Below are 17,111 nucleotides of genomic sequence, written 5' to 3'. Positions count from 1 at the left end.
ATAACTACCCTTCCGGTAATTAGACAACAACCGGAATCATTTTCCAAACAACAACCTACAATACACGACTCGACACGACTCAAACCATCTCTCATTGACCTCGACTGTTAACACCTCTAACAAAACCTTACCAAGCACATATAAGCCCAAAGACATTATGATCTTCGTAGAACATTTGCCCACTTTTGACGGCACCCCTAGGCAATTAGATAGGTTCATTACAAGTGTCGAAGGAATCATTGCGTTCATTCGAGATGCTGACCAGACACCACAACGCTCACCCTAAGAGCCATAAGGAACAAGATAATATCTAGGGCTGACGAAGCTTTGGAGTTGGCTAATACTTCATTGAATTGGAATGATATTGAAATGGAGTGGGCGGATGGTGTCCCAAAGAATCCTTAGCCGTCGTCAGCCAATAATTCCTCCTTATTCGTTGGTAGGGTTGATTCAGTGTTGTTGTTGGTGTTGTTCCACTTTATGTTTCTTGCACAGTAAAAAAGACCGTAGTTGGCTTCAAATTTGGTTCGTTTTATTAGGCACTTCGTTTATGATTAAATCTAAAACCCCGCTCAAGGGCTGCTGGGACCGGTGGAGTCGCCTTCGGCTGCAAGACGAGAGGGAGCGAGCGAACGCCGGGAGCAGCGAGAGCGAAAGCTCGTGCTCCCACACTGCTGCTCGAAATTAAGCGCCCTTGTGGCGCGAACATTCTCCCCCCCCCCTTGCGCACGCAAGACCGCGTTAGGCCTCTCGGCATGCTCCGGAGACTGTCCATCCGAATACAGTGCTCTGGGCGACGGGCAATCCCTCGTCCAATTTCAGGAACCCCGGTTGGATCAGCTTCGGATACAAGTCCGATCCTAACACGAGGGAAATTGTCGCTGGGCGATGGAACAAGGGATCCGCCAGACGGATGTCATAAAATTTCGCACGGGTGACGTCGCTCAGAGTCCGTGTAGGGGTTCTGATCTTGAGGCTGGGATCGAGCCTCAAAATCAGCTCCAGGCTGAATCTGCCGGTCCGGGACCGGATGGTCGCCGAGCAGACCTGGTCTTCTCCTACGTCCACGGTGAGTAGTCTATACGCCGCCGCCAGCGACCGGTCAATCGAGCTGACCGCCATGCACGGGTCAATCATGGCCCCCATCTCGAAGGTCGTCTCCCGGTATCAAGCACGACGCAGGCCGTCGGGAGCACATGAACGACCTTCTGGTGCAGCAACGCTGCCACCGACGAAGATGGAGTGGAGGCCGCAGGACGGGTTGCCTCGATTGCTGGCGACGGAGACCTGGAGACGGTCATCAAGGACGGCCGCGGCTCCCTCGCCCGACGCGGAGCAGGCGGGCGCGCCGTGCGTTTCGAAGAAGGTGCTGGTGGCGATGAACACGGCGGCTTTTCATGCAGATGCAGCAACGTATGGTGGCTCTCGCCACACTTTTTGCAGCCATCTATGCTGCGACACGTTCCTTGTGAATGTTGTTGGGCGAGGCAGTTCGAGCAGTACTGCTCGAAGGCGCTTTTCAGTGCTCAGTTTTAGAAACCTCTTGCACTTCCGAAGAGGATGGATTCCCCGGCAGACTCGGCAGCGGTAGGAGTTCATACCTCGTGAATGTCTGCTGTCCAGGGTTTCAGCGGTTCGAGGACGCGGCACCATGATGTCGAGTTGTTCTGCGGGGAAACGAAAAAGGAAAACTTTAATGGGAGTCGGTCATGTGGTTGGAAACGGAAAGATTTTCATCGTTGGATACGTAGGGGACTTTACTCTCCCCAGGGAAGCGGATGACCTTGTGGACGGGCCGTTTTATTGTGCCGCGCGCCGTACGGAACTCCACCACTCGAACTCGGCCGTCAGCGCCCGGACAAACCGAAACGATTCTCCCGAGCCAACACTCGTTCGGTGGCAGATTGTCATCCTTGACGACTACCATATCGTCTATTTTGAGATTCGTGGTCGGAAATTGCCACTTGTTGCGTTTGTGGAGCTCTTTTAAATACTCCTCTTTCCATCGTGCACTAAACTGCTGGTGTTGGGCCTTCAAATGTTGCCATCGATTCAGTATCGATTTTGCTTCGCCTTTTATCTCGGGCTCAGCCGTGGAAAGCAACGGCCCTCCAATTAGGAAATGGCCTGGTGTGAGGGCCAGCAAATCGGATGGATCTTCGGACATGGGGGAGAGGGGTCTAGAATTGAGGCAAGCTTCGATCTTCGCAAAAAGCGTCGCTAGCTCCTCGAATGTGTACTTGCGGGTAGCCGTGGATTTGTAGAAAAGGGCTTTGAAACTTTTCACCCCGGCTTCCCACAGACCCCCCATGTGTGGAGCCCCTGGTGGTATAAAACGCCATACTAGTCCTTGAGGACTGTATGCTGCATTTACGGACTCTTGGACGAGCTGTAGGAAGTCCCTTGATAACACAGCTGCTGCCCCCACAAAGGTTTTGCCATTGTCCGAGTGAACCCGCTGAGGATAACCGCGCCTAGCTACGAAACGAGCAAAGGCTGCTAGGAACTGCTCGGTTGTGAGATCAGATGCGGGTTCCAAATGGATAGCCTTAGTAGAGAAACACACGAATACACACACGTATCCTTTGGTAACGAGACATGCTGTCCCAGTATAATTTTTGATTTCGAAAGGGCCAGCATAATCAATGCCCGTGTAGGTAAAGGGCCTGGAGAAGGAGACTCGGTCTCTCGGAAGGTCGCCAATCAGCTGTGTTTGAAGTCTTTTCTTATATATTGTGCACACTTTACACGGATTCACCACAGCCTTGACAAGATTCTTGATCTTCGGAATCCAATACTTTGACCGGATCAGGCGCACAATCAATTGACTGCCGCCGTGGAGCGTAATCTGGTCAGTCAACTGAATGAGAAGGCGGGCCAGCCTACAGTTGTATGGCAGAAGGATCAGATGTCGCTCATCGTTCTGCAGAGCTTTTGACGCCGTGACGCGCCCACATGCCCTTAGAAGACCGTGTCGGTCAATGAACGGATATAAGTTCACAATTGAAGATGCCACTGGAAGGGGCCGTTTCTCTCGCAAACACTTGTACTCTTGGCCGTATGCTCTACGCTGCGCAATGGAGATCAGCGCTCGTTCTGCCTCTCGAATTTCTTCACTCGTGAGTCTGGAAGTGGGCGAAATTGAGCCCTTGCGGCAGCGCTTGAAGAATCGTAGAACATACGCCAGGACTCGCAACGCTTTGTCCAGCTTAGAGAAACGTTCCAGAAACTCGTCAGAGGGGGCCTTACTAAAATGCACCCTGACCGCCCGCTGCTCTAGCTCTGTGTTCGGATGCACATCGCTCTGCACTGGCCATAGCTCTTGTGGCCCTTGCAGCCACTCAGGTCCATGCCACCACAGTTGACTGTCCGCTAGCTCGTGAAGGGACACGCCTCGACTAGCTAAATCGGCGGAGTTCTGTTCGGATCGAACATGTGCCCAGCAGTCGACTGGTATTGCCTGGGTTATCTTGGCAACTCTGTTGGCCACAAACGTGGTCCAGTTGCAAGCAGGCTTTCGTAACCAGGCCAGCACGATCGTGGAATCGGTCCAGCAGCGTACGTCGGAGCTGGCAGTCGGCATATGTGGAAGAATCGTTGTCACCATGTCGGTCAACAGAACGGCACCGCAAAGCTCTAGCCTGGGAAGGGACACGGTCTTTACTGGAGCGACTCGTGTCTTGGCCGTCAGGAGGTGTGCGAAGGTTTCGTGCCCAAACTCGACGCGCACGTAAATAGCCGCTCCAAAAGCCTTTTGGGACGCATCGCAGAAGCCATGGTACTCAACCTTTATATCGGGCTGGTACCGGACCCATCTCGGAACCCGGATCTGGCTGAGGTCGGAATACTCCAGGAGGAACGATCGCCATCTCTGACTCATTTCGCTAAAAAGCGTATCGTCCCAGCCCAGATCTTGCAGCCAAATTTCTTGCATGAAAATCTTGGAGCGCACTATGAACGGAGCGAGCCATCCGGCCGGATCAAACAACCTCGCAATTTGGGATAACACCTCGCGCTTGGTGTAGGAGGGCTCCAGTGCTATTTCTAGAGGGACGAAATAAAATTCGTCGGACCTTGCCTTCCAACGAATACCGAGGGTCTTGGCCGTAGTTTCGGCATCGATGTCGAGGAACTCGCTATAAAGAATGTGCTCGACTGGAATATTCTCCAAAATGGACCTGTGGTTGGCAGTCCACTTCCTTAATGGGAAACCCGCGGAGTTAAGAGCCTCTTGCAACTCTTGGATTGAGATTTGGGCTTCATTAAGGGAGTTTGCTCCTGCCAAGACGTCATCGACGTACATATTTTGATTAAGAATCCGACTGGCTTTTGGAAATAGCCCTTGGACATCCTCTGACAGCTTTTTTAGCACTCGAATGGCGAGGAAGGGCGCGCAGTTGACCCCGAAGGTCACCGTTTGCAACTCGAAGTCTCGGATATCCCCTTCCTTTTTTCGGAACAGAATCCTTTGAAAGGGCGTATGCTTCGGATCGACCCAGATTTGACGGTACATTTTTGTGATGTCTGCACTAAATACGTATTGAAAGCACCGCCACTTCAAAATCTGGATAGTTAAATCGGATTGCAGGACTGGGCCAGCATTGAAGCTAGATTTCTGAGCGAGATCAGAGCATTCTCGGAAAATCAATCCCTAGGACAGCTTTTCTTTGGCATATCGAAGATATGTTTTAGAAGCCAAGAAAGTTGTATATAATGAGGTCTGCTTGAAAACTTTTATAACTGGATTGAGAGAGCCACTGAAAACGCTCATTAGACAAAAAGTCCCAACCACTATCAATACAAGCGTATGAACAGTGTCAATAGAGTGACAATAGAGCGAATCGAGGACCCAACGAACCGAAAGACAACCGTAATGACTGCAACTATCGAAATGATATGAGCAACAACAACGACCGAAACTATCGCAATCATAACAATCCAATAACCTTCACAGCGTAGAAGAAGAACGACAAACATCAAACCAAAATTTTCGAATACCTGCCTCGGAAACTCAACAGGATACATATGTCCTGCTACACATAGTTCTTCTCTCCCATTCATAGAAATCAAATCCCTTCACACCACCCCATTAAAATTCTTAATCGACACTGGCTCCACAAATTCTTTCATCGACCCTAAAGTTGTCAATAGAACAATTTGCGTTAGCATGGAAATTCCCATAACACTTAAAACAGCACTTAACAAATTTGTAAACAAACAAAAAATAAGCCTCCCGTTCCCACCAATATTCGAAAACCCTGGTAACATGACCTTGCTACTATTTAAATTCCACTCCTTTTTCGATTAACTTGCTTCAACAACTTAATGCTAAAAAAGATCTACCTAATTTACAATTAAAATTATCTAACACTACCCTCCCTACCCATTTCAAATTATAACAACCAAACCTCAAACGTATTCAATATCTCAGCACATACCAAAACCATAGTACCGTTGCCAGTACAAAACAAACAGGGAGTGTACCTATTCAATGCAATTAACATTAATAACGAACTAATCATATCAGATGGCCTTTACATTACAAAAGATAATGTGATCAATTTTGAAGTAACAAACTTTAGCCATTCAGATCAACTCCTTTATATTGAAGGCCATATCGAAGGTTCACTCTTTTCTGATACCAATTATATAGAGCTTTTCAATATTTCTTCCGACCTTCCTCAGTCACATGACACCGCAAATTCTCTAGAAGAACTTAACCTAGAACACTTAAATCCCGAAGAAAAACACGGATTAACCTCACTATGTAAAAAATACATTGACATATTCTATAACAAAGCCAAACCTCTCAGTTTCACGAACAGAATAACACATTCTATTTCAACTTTTGATAAAGTTCCTCTACACGTTAAATCATATAAATACCCATTTATTCACAAGGACGAAGTCAAAAAACAAATAGACTCAATGCTAAAACAAGACATCATAAAATCTAGCTATTTACCATGGAGCGCACCTGTGTGGGTCGATCCTAAGAAAAGCACCCCCACCGAAGAACAGAAATGGCGACTTATAATAGACTACAGGAAACTTAACGACAAAACTGTCCCTGACAAATACCCCATACCAAACATCAATGACATCCTAGACCGCATAGGCAAATCTAGATATTTTTCAACGATAGAACTTGCAAGTGGTTTCCACCAGGTTCCAACTTACAAAATCTAACTTTCTTAGGAAAGAAACCGAATTCTTAGGTCACATAGTGACCCAAGAGGGCGTAAAGCCCAACCCTTACAAAATAGCTGCCATAAAAAACTTCCCTTGCCCCACAAGCAAAAAAACAATCAAGTCCTTCCTTGGCCTGCTCGGTTACTATAGGAAATTCATCAGAGATTTTGCCCTAATCACTCAACTTATGACTAGACAACTAAAGGACAACAAAGTAATACTAGTCGATGATGAATTTCGAAAGACTTTTGAATTTTGCAAAATTCTTCTCTCGAACGACTCAATCCTTCAATATCCAGATTTTTCCATACCCTTCACACTAACTACCGATGCAAGTAATTTCGACTTAGGAGCTGTGTTATCGCAGGGGTCTGCTGCAAACGATAGACCAGTCTGTTTTGCCAGCAGAACCTTATCCGACACAGAAGTTAACTACTCTAACATACTATTGAGAAAGAGATGTTGGCCATAGTATGGGAAATCCAATACTTCAGACCATATCTCTTTAAACAACCCAGTTAGAGTATGACTTTGAAGTCGTTCATAAAAAAGACTCACAGAACGTAATTGCTGACGCCCTCAGTCAAATTGATTTAACCACAACGAAACACTCATTACACCTAAAACAAATCTTCTACAGTGAACTGAGCCCCCCAATGAATTTAACAATCAACTCGTTTTCAAAATCGACCCCCACACTGACTGCACAACATTAACGCCATTTAAAAATAAGCTGAGGAAAAAAAACTTCATTCCAAATTCCTGAAATTCCTACATAGAGCACCCTATCCTGCCTCTGTACCCCCGTCGCTATCTGACACTGGACAAATATAAGAAGTGTACAAGGCTCTCGCTCTCAGCAACGGGATCCTAATCACAATATGGAACGCTCTCTAGCCCTCAGTAACGGGACCAAAAGCGCAACTCTTAGTTTTAGTGAATCATATATAATTCTAGGGAATAAAGCTTTTCCACTTTTCGTCATACCACCAATTTGGAGACACGCATTTTCTTGCTCTTGCTGAAACGCTGCGACATAGAGGAAAACCTTGGAGGAACTGAGGATTCGTTACACCCACTCCTTTAGCCACGTCCAACTGGTAACTCGTGCAACAAGCTTATACCGGGACAGAGATGCATACAATACACAAAATAAAAGTTGAGGATAATTTGGGTATTCTCTCTTCGGCTTACTTGCCCCTGTTCAGCACTCCTGATGTTCTGGAGGCTCCAGTTTGCTCACCCTTCCTATGGTCCCTTCCATCCTTAGCGCTATATAGCTTGAGCCACCTCTTCTACAAGTGCTACACCCTACATTATAAGACATGCTAGTTGCGGCCATACTAAAAAAGTATAACATCATTTCTTAAAATAGCGGACATAAACAGACAATTGAATATAAAAAAATCTAAACCTACAAGTAATAAATATGTAAACACCTTACAACTTTCGGACATTCATAAGAAATATTGGTAAAGGAAATTTAAGGCAAGTCGAATGAGGATATTATTTCTTGATTTCCCTGTTTACGTTAACTGAAAATTAGAATACATGTTACAACAAAAATAAACAGATATGGAGAAGCATAAAAGCTCTCAGCTTAAGCAACCTTAAGCTCAATCGCCTTATGTATCGGGTGTTCTTTTTTCCCCTTCTCTCTTCGCTTTCCGCCGTTCGTTCGGATAAATTTTTCATTTGTTGCTCATAATTTGAGCTATTCTTTTCTATCAGTTTATTCTAATGAGCTATTCTCTTCTATCAGTTTATTAAAATGTCTTTAGAAAACACCTGTTTCATTGAAACGCAAAAAAAGTAGTTCAAATTCTGAATTCTAATCTGAATTTGTTTTAAAGTGTGCTTGCAATACTCACCGTTTTCACATCTCCGTTAACAAATTCCTCTGTTGCTCTCTCACCCCCGATCGTTCGTGCCCTAGCTAACCAACGCTTGCTATAGCGGCCACGCCGCCTTTCGACATTTGATTGACCAACAGATGGCACTAATAAAAGATCTCCTGCCGAGCAATCTACTTTACTACACTACACATCTTTTAACTAAATAAAAATGTAGAATTTTGGTCTAAAATATTTTTTTTTTTTTCTATTTTGACATTGGTATTACTAACTTGTATATATTAGAGCTCGCAAATAACTGACTTGAAATAACTCAAAAAGCAACCAATTTTTGGGTTCCTGAATGAGCTCAGTCGCGCTCAGAGCAAAACTGTTGTTATTCCCTTGCAGGGCATTATAATTTCAGTCAGAAATGTCGGAAAGAGCCAAATCGGACGACTATATCATATAGCTGCCATAGGAACGATGGAGAAAATAATATCATAAAAAATTGCAGTTTTGCACTTTTCAACATATTTTATTTATCAAATTTGAGATATAGCCCTATTATATAACTCTAGAATTTCGATTTTAATTTTCTGCAAAAACCGTAATACTATATCATATAGCTGTATACAAACGATCGTTAGATATAGAGGAAAATGCTAAACTTTGAATGTAAGACTGCAAATAAATAGGCCAATAATATGTAATATATGTACATGGATGAATGAATTGAAAGCAGGCATTACTTCAGTGTTTTTAATTTTTTTTTTTTTATTATTAGTTCGGGATGTATGTATGTACATAAGACTTCTGCATGACTGTACTCATTTGCAGCAAAACAGTACTGTACAGTAGTGTAGTGTTCTGAAAAATACTGCACTCATTTCTTACTGTACAGTATTCTCAGTAGGCCAGCAAAATATAGCACAACATATTTAGTGTACCCACTCCGAGTGAGAGCAGTATATTTTTTTTTATTTTTTTTTTTTTTTTTATTATTTATTTACAATCTGTCTAATTAACAATAGGTAAATTTTATGAGGAGTGTTAAGCTAACAGAAATATCAGTTCTCCAGTGAGCTCTGCTATTATATATTTTACATATTTACAGTAGTTTAATTTATCTGTCGGGGAGATCGAGAATGTGGTATCTTTTCAGTCTTCTTACTGTTAAACTATTGTCCACTAGATTTAAGGCTAAATTGTTTTCATGGTTATGGAGTCTGTCGATGTATTTTTTACTGATTTTATTTATTTCTTCTTTTATGGTTGGGATGTTGAGGTCTTTGTGGATGTTTGCATTAGTTACGTAGAAGGGAGCATTGACAATTTGTCTCAAAGTTTTGGATTGGTAACGCTGAAGAATTTCAATATTTGAGTTGCTAGCAGTTCCCCAGAGCTGTAAAGCGTAGGTCCAAACAGGCTTTAGTATGGCTTTGTAGAGGCGGATTTTGTTTTCCAGAGAGGTTTCTGATTTGCGACTTAACAACCAGGACATTTTTAGTGTTTTAAGTCTGAGCTGCTGACACTTTGCTTTGATGTGATTTTTCCATGTTAATCTGCGGTCGAGATGCATCCCGAGGTACTTCACACATGTAGTTTGTGGAATTGGTGAGCCGTTAAGTGCAACATTAGGGCAGCTGCCTGGTCTTAATGAAAAAGTGATTTGGACGGATTTTAGGGAGTTGATTTTAATTTTCCATCGAAGAAACCAGTCTTCAATTAAGCTTAGCTCACGCTGCAGGAGTTCAGACGCTTCATTTTTGGATGTGCTTGTAGCCAAAACGGCTGTATCATCAGCATATGTTGCTACAGTGCATGTGTTTGTACCTGGCATGTCAGCCGTGTATAGGGTGTACAGAATTGGCCCCAGTACGCTTCCTTGTGGGACGCCTGCGTTAATGCAGTTTAGCGTTGATGAGTCGCTTTTCTGCTGCACGTAAAAGCATCTTTTAGTCAGATATGACTTGATTAATAGATAGTATGGGGCAGGTAGCCATTTCTTTATCTTGTACAATAAACCATTGTGCCAGACTCGATCGAACGCTTGTTGTACATCAAGAAACGCAGCAGTGCAGTATTTTTTGTTTTCAAGTGCAGAGACTATATCATTAATGACCCTGTGACATTGCTCAGGTGTCCCGTGACCTCTCCTGAATCCAAATTGATATTCAGGAATGATGGAAAGCTCGTCCAAAATTGGCAACATTCTCTTCAATAGTATTTTTTCAAATACTTTCGAGAATATTGTCAACAGACTAATGGGACGGTATGAGGTCAATTCTGTTTCTGTTTTGAGTGGCTTTAGGATCATAATGATCTCTGCGCATTTCCATTGACTTGGAAAGTGATCTAGTCTGAGAATTGCATTATATATGAGAGTGAGAAGTCGAATGCATTTTGATGGTAAAGTTTTTAGGGTGATGCCGTCTATTTTGTCAGGGCCTGGTGTTTTTTTGTTGTTCAAGCATTTGATTTCTGTCACAACTTCTTCATACTTAATGCTTTTGATAGGCAAGCTCATTTGACAGGGTGACTCAAGAAAGTTTTCGACTTCAGTCTCTGTTATTGGGTTATTGATGTCGTTTGGCTGAAACACGGAATGCAGATGTTGGGCAAATGCTTCCGCTTGTTCTTTATCAGACCTGCACCATCTTCCATTGCCTTTACGAATGTTTACGTTTCTTTTAGTTGGTCTCTTTAGGTATTTGGTCGCCCTCCATAGGTTGTGTTCGTTGTTGCAGGAGTTTGGGTCAAGGTTTCTCAGATACGCAGCTAGAGATTCATTGCGTAAGTTCGACAGCAGTTGTCTAAGCTCAGATGCAGCCTTGTTGTATAATCTTTTATCAGCAGGGTAGTGAGTTTCTTGCCAGCGTTTTCGCAGATTTCTTTTATTTTGTATTTTTTGTCGAAGTTCTGTTGAAAGGTACAATTGATTTGGTTGTTGAAGATTAGGAGCATGATTCGTGTTTCTATAGTTCGCTTTATGAATTGTATTTGTGAAAAGCTCCACAGCATAGTCTATCTCTTCTCCTGTTTTTAACGAAATGTCCAGGCTTACAGCTGAGTCCAAATAGCTTTTAAATGCGTTAATGTCTGTAGAGGCTGTAATGACTTTATAGGGCTTTTCCAGCATATGGGCTATTGTGCTGTATGTTGCTATTATTGGAGAATGATCTGAGTTAAGGTCGAAGTTTTCCATTACACGCATGTGTGATTGTGGAATTCCAGAGAATATTACGAAGTCCATTAGATCTGGAATTTTTTGATTATCTGTTGGCCAGTATGTAGGCTTTCCAGTTGACAATGTGGTAATATTATTGTTTCGTATGCATTTGTATAGCTCCGATCCTTTCGGGTTTGTCAGTCTGGATCCCCACCATGGATGTTTGGCATTGAAGTCGCCTCCCACAATGAACTTTGTTCCCAGTCTTTCGAAAAAGTTTTTAAAATCCGGTTCTTTTATTGAGAATCTTGGTGGGAGATAAATCGCTGTTACTGATACGTCAGCATGCATACATTTTATCTCAATTGTCGCAGCCTGTATAGCATTTTCTCTAGTACTGTCCATGATTTTAAATTTAAGGCCGCGCTTGACAATAATTGCGGCACCTCCATGAGCTCTATCTGACGGATGGTCAGCTCTTACTGTATCGTATCCAGTAATTTGAAAATAAGATTTGCTAGTGAAGTGTGTTTCTGAAATGAGCATGACGTCGATGGCATTTGTTTTTAAAAATAAAGTTATTTCATTTGAATGATTGGAAAGCCCGTTGGCATTCCATATTCCTAAGTTTAGATTTACTTGCATAACTTATTTACAAGTAACATTATCATGTTAAGTAAATTATTTGTTAGCTCGAATTGTTTCTCTAGAAGCTGTTCTATTTTTTCTAGAGACGCGTTCGAGACGCTATTTCCTGCAGCAACTTGAGCGTATGATTGGAAGTCTTTGGGTTGTTGTGTCGAATTACTAAACGGAGCAAATGATTGAGATGTACCAAGGTCATTTTTATTATTGTTATCTTTGGTGTTTTTCAGGTGGTTGAGTCCGCTTACAAATTTTTTTGATATAAATTCCTGATAGACTTTGCACCCTTTGTAGCTAGCAGCATGATCTTCTTTGCAGTTGGCACATTTTGCTGGTTGCTCTTTATCTTTTGGACAAATGTTGCTGGGGTGGTTAGAAGAACATTTCACGCACCTGTGAGTTTTGGCACAATATGACTTTGTGTGTCCAAATTCCTGGCATCGATAGCACTGAACGATCTCTTTAGTTTTGCGGGGAGGTTCTATGTTAACAACAGCGTTACCAATATATTTAACTTTGTAAATGTCTAAGTTCTTATTGTTGGGCTCAATATCTAAGAAGAACAGATTCAATGGCTCTTTAGTTACACGACTTTTGATATTGCTAATGTTTCTTACAGTGTGGCCTTTGGACTGTACATCTTGTTTAATTAAATCGATATCCGTAGAGAAGTGCAAGTTCTTAATAACGACTCTGAATGCCCTTTCTTGTTTAAGCTGGTATGTGTGGAATTTGACAAGGTCTGTAGTAAGGGTTTTAACAAGTTTCCTGTATTCTTCAATGGTCTTTACCATTACTCTCACATGACCATCGCGTTGTACTTTATAAAAGAAGAGCTCTTTTTTAATTTTAGACTCGAGATAAGCTAGCATTCGTTTAATATCGTTGACTTCAGATAGGAATATAGGTGGTGGCTTGGCAGATTCATCTAAGGTGTCTTCAGTTATTATATCCAGTGTTTCAGTTTCGTCTTCATTTCCGTTATTTGGCGTGCTGTCGCTTAGGAGAGAGAATTGATTGGTGCTGGTGCTGGGAGCAAAGTCCAGAGCGATTTTTTTCTTTAGCAATATTGGAGAGACTTGATTTGGTCTCTTGATTGCCTTGGGTTTCGGTTTTACTCTCTGCCAGCTCCAAACCGTTGTGTCGTCTTCGTCGTCGTTCATGTTAACAACAACACTTTCTTGATGCTTATCAGCAACCACTGATTTGTTTTGTTTTGTGATTCGCGTAACTGTTAATTATGGATTTAGGGCTAGTGCAGCTTCCGCGTAAATTTTAGGCACGTCTTAACTCGGGGAGTGTTTGATCGCGACTGAGAGCAGTATATGGTTGTACTTTTCGTAAGTGAGTACTATATTTGTCTCTTTTTAAACAGCTGTACAGCTTGCTAGTTGACTGTGTGCAGCTGTGCAGATGAGTGCAGTATTTTTTTAATAAGTGCACAAACATGGATTGCAAAGAAAACGACGCTCGTGCAATGACTCTTCCACATATTAACAACTTAAAAAAATATCCTCACCAAATGAAAATGACATAGAAATAGTTTAAAAAAATGCAAACTTTCGCTTTTAGAATATTTAGATTCAATAGTCATAGAAAATTTTAAAAAATATCACAATATTGCCCTGTTTTTGTTTCCACCCACTAACAAATTAACTAAATTCTCAGAATTAGAAAAGCAACAAACTTTTAAAGACGTAGAAGAAATGATGAATAATATTCATATAAATAGCTAAAATGAAGATATAGAAAATTTAATTAAACCTGCACAAGACATAGATAATATATTTGCATATTATTCGGAACCTGTTCAGGGCACTAATATTTTGCAATATATTCAGGATGAACTTAAAACATATAAAAATATAACCAAAGCGTACAGTGAAGATTTTGATGCTCTGCAGTGGTGGTCAATTAATAAAGACCGTTTTGCTTTACTGTATCAAATTAGCTGCAAGATACTAGCAGCTCCTGCGAGCAGTGCAGCATCGGAAAGTGCATTTTCTGATGCCAAAAATTGAATTTGCGAAAAACGATCAGAAATTGTCACCACTGAAGACTTGGTAAATAAAATAATGTTTCTCCATTTCAATATTAATAATTTAAATATAAATTCTTTAATTACAAAAATAATTATTATATCTATTTTTAAGTAAAGTATTATTATTTTCTAAATTTCTAATTTCTTTATTTTATAATAAATACATTTGAATCGAAAATACAAATCAATTCTTTAATCGTATTCTTTATATGACATACATAATCACGAGAACTCTATATGTGTTTATGGTACCATGAAGTTTCACTCACTGTACAGTAAGTCAACTGCACACCAGAACACTGTACAGTGCCTTGCTACTGTACACCAATTTTGATGAACTCATCAGCAGCTGTGCAACTATGAAATGAGTGAACACTGTCAATCGAAACCGACAATACTACTCTACTCACTCCCACCCAAATATATGTCCGTCAAATTAGCGTCGATGAGTTAGCGTCGAAATGGAACGGTGGGAAAATGGAACACGGAGGGGACCTTTAATTTTTAATTTATTTCGTAATTAGGGCACTAATTTAAATAAAATAAAGTTTCAAAATGCTAAAAAATGAATTTACTATTTTTTTATACTGGGTTCGAAAGTATTTGACATTTGGATATATAAAAAAAAAAGCACGTGAAAAATGTTGTTTCACGTATTTCTTAATATATCGGCTAATCGAACGCGTGCAGCAATAACCGATACGCCAAAATAAAGGACATTTATTGTAGTTTTACCGTACCAAGTTTCAATTTTTTCAATCCGTCAGTTTTTGAGCAAATTGCATTACAGTGATCTAACCTCGGGGTCGGCTCCATACAAAATAGGGCATCAAAAATAGTAAGGCATACCACTTCGATTTACGAACGCGTGCCCTTTGCACGGTATATAGGCTTACTAGGGGAGATTAAGGAATATTTGGTGAAAATTTCAATTGTTTTTAACCGTCAGATTTCGAGAAAATCGAATAACAGTGGGTGGTGTATTTGGGCTGATATCCAAGGCGCGAACTATGAAAATGGAACCAGGTGGGAACCAGCAGAGAACCACGCGCTGAACCAGACCACGGAACCATGTTAAGAAAAATAAATAGAAAAGCCATTCAAAACAATTTAGTTTGATTTTCATCTAAATCAGGGTGAATTTTTTAATTAGTTTATTAAAAATTAAATTAACTAGACCGAGATGTGGTGGCAAGATTTTGGCACGGACGAAAAATGATGCGATGCTTCGAATTCAAAAAATGCGAGTTATCTATATTTCTTAGCTTAGCCTTGCTTATGCTAAGGTTGGCGAAGGCGAGGCGAATTCACGAAGAGCACGAGAGAGCTTTATTGCGCTCTCGCCTTCGCCCTAAACTAACTACACTAGACTTTAAATGATCATCTCAGCCAACACCGGCCCCGTTGAACGCCTCCACGGCTTCAACATCCTGGAAGCGGCGCCAGCTTGTGGATCGCCCTTCGGAAGATGGCTCCATCGCTCCGTCTAAGATCGACGACCCTGACCATGCCGTCCTCCCCTGCGTGCGTCGCGACGATCCGTCCTAGTAGCCACTGTCGAGGCGGCAGATTGTTCTCTGCCACGATGACGAGCTGTCCCTCCTTTACATTGTCCTGCTCGTGGTGCCACTTGCCTCGGATTTGAAGGCCCAGCACATACTCCCGGAACCATCGCCGCCAAAACATTTGCTTGGCTGACGAGACAAGCCGCCATCGCCGCATCGCGACGAAGTTCGTCGCGTTGTCGCAATGTACGGTCTGGGGACATCCTCGGCGACCAATAAAATAAGCCAATAAAAACGAGTCAGTACTTAGGTCTGAAACAATTTCTAAATGAACCGCCTTGGACGCAAAACAAACAAATAAGGCAATGTAGGACTTATTTGGGGGCCTTCCTCGTATTTTCAATGTCGTATAAACAGGGCCTCAAAAATCAACGCCACATATTGCAAATGGGCGGAGAGCACGGAGTCTTTCTGCGGTAAGATTTCCCATAAATTGAGTCATCAGACGGGGCATGAATTTAAAACAAACGCACACACGATCGAACTGTCTGACTGCAGAGTTCCTGAGCGTTTATGGTCCAAATACGCTGTCGTAGGATACTCACAAGTGCTCGAGGAACGGATTTTGATGAAACATAGATCAAAATGTTCAGAACTGCGATGCCGTCTATGTGACAATTTTCCTTATGCATAGGCTTAGCCATAAAGTTTAAATCAAGTTTTCTTGTTTTTAGGCAGGCAGGGCTGCGGAATATATTTATATTTGACCGGTGCATAAATGGAACTAAATGAAAAAGTCGGGATTTCTTTTGAACGACTGAACGGATTTTGACGAAACGTGGATCAAAATGTTCAGAATTGCGATCCCGTTAATAGTACTATCATTATTTTGCATACGTTTTTTTTTATTAAAGTTAAAATCAAATTGACTCAATTTTAGGCAGACAGTGCTGCCAGATATATTTATTCTTCGAAGGGAAATTCATGGAAATAAATTAAAAGTGATGTTTTCTCTTGAACGGCTGGACGGATTTTGATAAAACAACTACCAAAATGCTTGGAATGTCAATTCCATTCATGTGGCATGCATATTTCATCCAATTCTTAAATGGTTAATAGAAATATGGTATATACTAAAATAATCTAAAAATAACAAAATAGATAATTTTCCCTGATTTAGATGAAAATCACACTCAATTGTTATGAATAGCTTTTCTATTTATTGGGAAGTCATTGACGCCGATCCGAATCCCGGGAGTTGCCATCTAACACCTGTGCTCCACCGAAACAAGAAATACCAGATCTTGTAGCGTATCCAACACTCGGACTTGAAGTGTGGTAAGGAGCTTACTCGAAAGTGTGTGGTGTTTTATTCTGTTGAGGAAGTACAAACTTAGAATTAACCTCAACCAATTTCCTTTTTACATACCGCAGTATCTCCTCCCTTCTCTGCTGGGATCGCCGATCGGAATAACCGTGGCGCCGAACTTAACATAGCTTTCCGGCCATAAACAGTGTGGCCAGTTACAAACATAGTTCAAATACCGAATACATACTTAACGAAGATTCGCCTTAGCGGCGCGTAATTCAAGCTTGACTGACTATCGATATTCTAGCGGGTAAGCTTATCCGTTCTGCGACATCCCCGCCCCCGTGAAGCAGCCGCATTCACCACATCCAGAACAGCTAGCTTCGAAGCGGGACGAATCATCCTGGCTCGATCG

The 17,111-nt window shown here is 41.9% G+C and overlaps 2 protein-coding genes across 3 annotated transcripts; both read right to left on the bottom strand.

Annotated features, from left to right (window-relative positions):
- Positions 1-510: 510 nt before the first annotated feature.
- Positions 511-14,281, bottom strand: LOC147644241 (uncharacterized). 2 transcript variants are annotated; one of them, XM_086829429.1, is made up of 2 exons: positions 14,135-14,281; positions 511-1,667 (listed from the first exon to the last, which is right to left on the bottom strand). In XM_086829429.1, exon 2 carries the CDS (start codon positions 1,144-1,146, stop codon positions 742-744), a length of 405 nt encoding a protein of 134 aa, XP_086685555.1. In that variant the 5' UTR covers positions 1,147-1,667; positions 14,135-14,281; the 3' UTR covers positions 511-741. The 2 variants fall into 2 exon arrangements, with proteins under 2 accessions (XP_086685555.1, XP_086685556.1); XM_086829430.1 differs by having other exon boundaries at positions 14,152-14,281.
- LOC147644242 (uncharacterized) lies at positions 1,168-4,513 on the bottom strand. The gene is made up of 3 exons (XM_086829488.1): positions 1,762-4,513; positions 1,602-1,667; positions 1,168-1,391 (listed from the first exon to the last, which is right to left on the bottom strand). Exons 1-3 carry the CDS (start codon positions 4,511-4,513, stop codon positions 1,168-1,170), a joined length of 3,042 nt encoding a protein of 1,013 aa, XP_086685614.1.
- Positions 14,282-17,111: the final 2,830 nt, after the last annotated feature.

Source organism: Drosophila serrata, unplaced genomic scaffold (genome assembly GCF_035046125.1).
Source record: "Drosophila serrata isolate PLE 108 unplaced genomic scaffold, ASM3504612v1 contig_208, whole genome shotgun sequence".
Classification (NCBI taxonomy): Eukaryota; Metazoa; Arthropoda; class Insecta; order Diptera; family Drosophilidae; genus Drosophila; species Drosophila serrata.
Note: the sequence above shows the minus strand (reverse complement) of the source record. Positions and strands in the feature narration are given on the sequence as shown.

Excerpts from the sequence above, each read along its gene's own strand:
- LOC147644241 (XM_086829429.1), bottom strand. The coding sequence starts at position 1,146 with ATGGGGGCCATGATTGACCCGTGCATGGCGGTCAGCTCGATTGACCGG.
- LOC147644242 (XM_086829488.1), bottom strand. The coding sequence starts at position 4,513 with ATGTACCGTCAAATCTGGGTCGATCCGAAGCATACGCCCTTTCAAAGG. Across the intron at positions 1,668-1,761 it reads CATCCGCTTCCCTGGGGAGA|AACAACTCGACATCATGGTG; the intron begins GTAAAGTCCCCT and ends GTTTCCCCGCAG. Across the intron at positions 1,392-1,601 it reads GGACAGCAGACATTCACGAG|CCGCCGTGTTCATCGCCACC; the intron begins GTATGAACTCCT and ends CTGCATGAAAAG.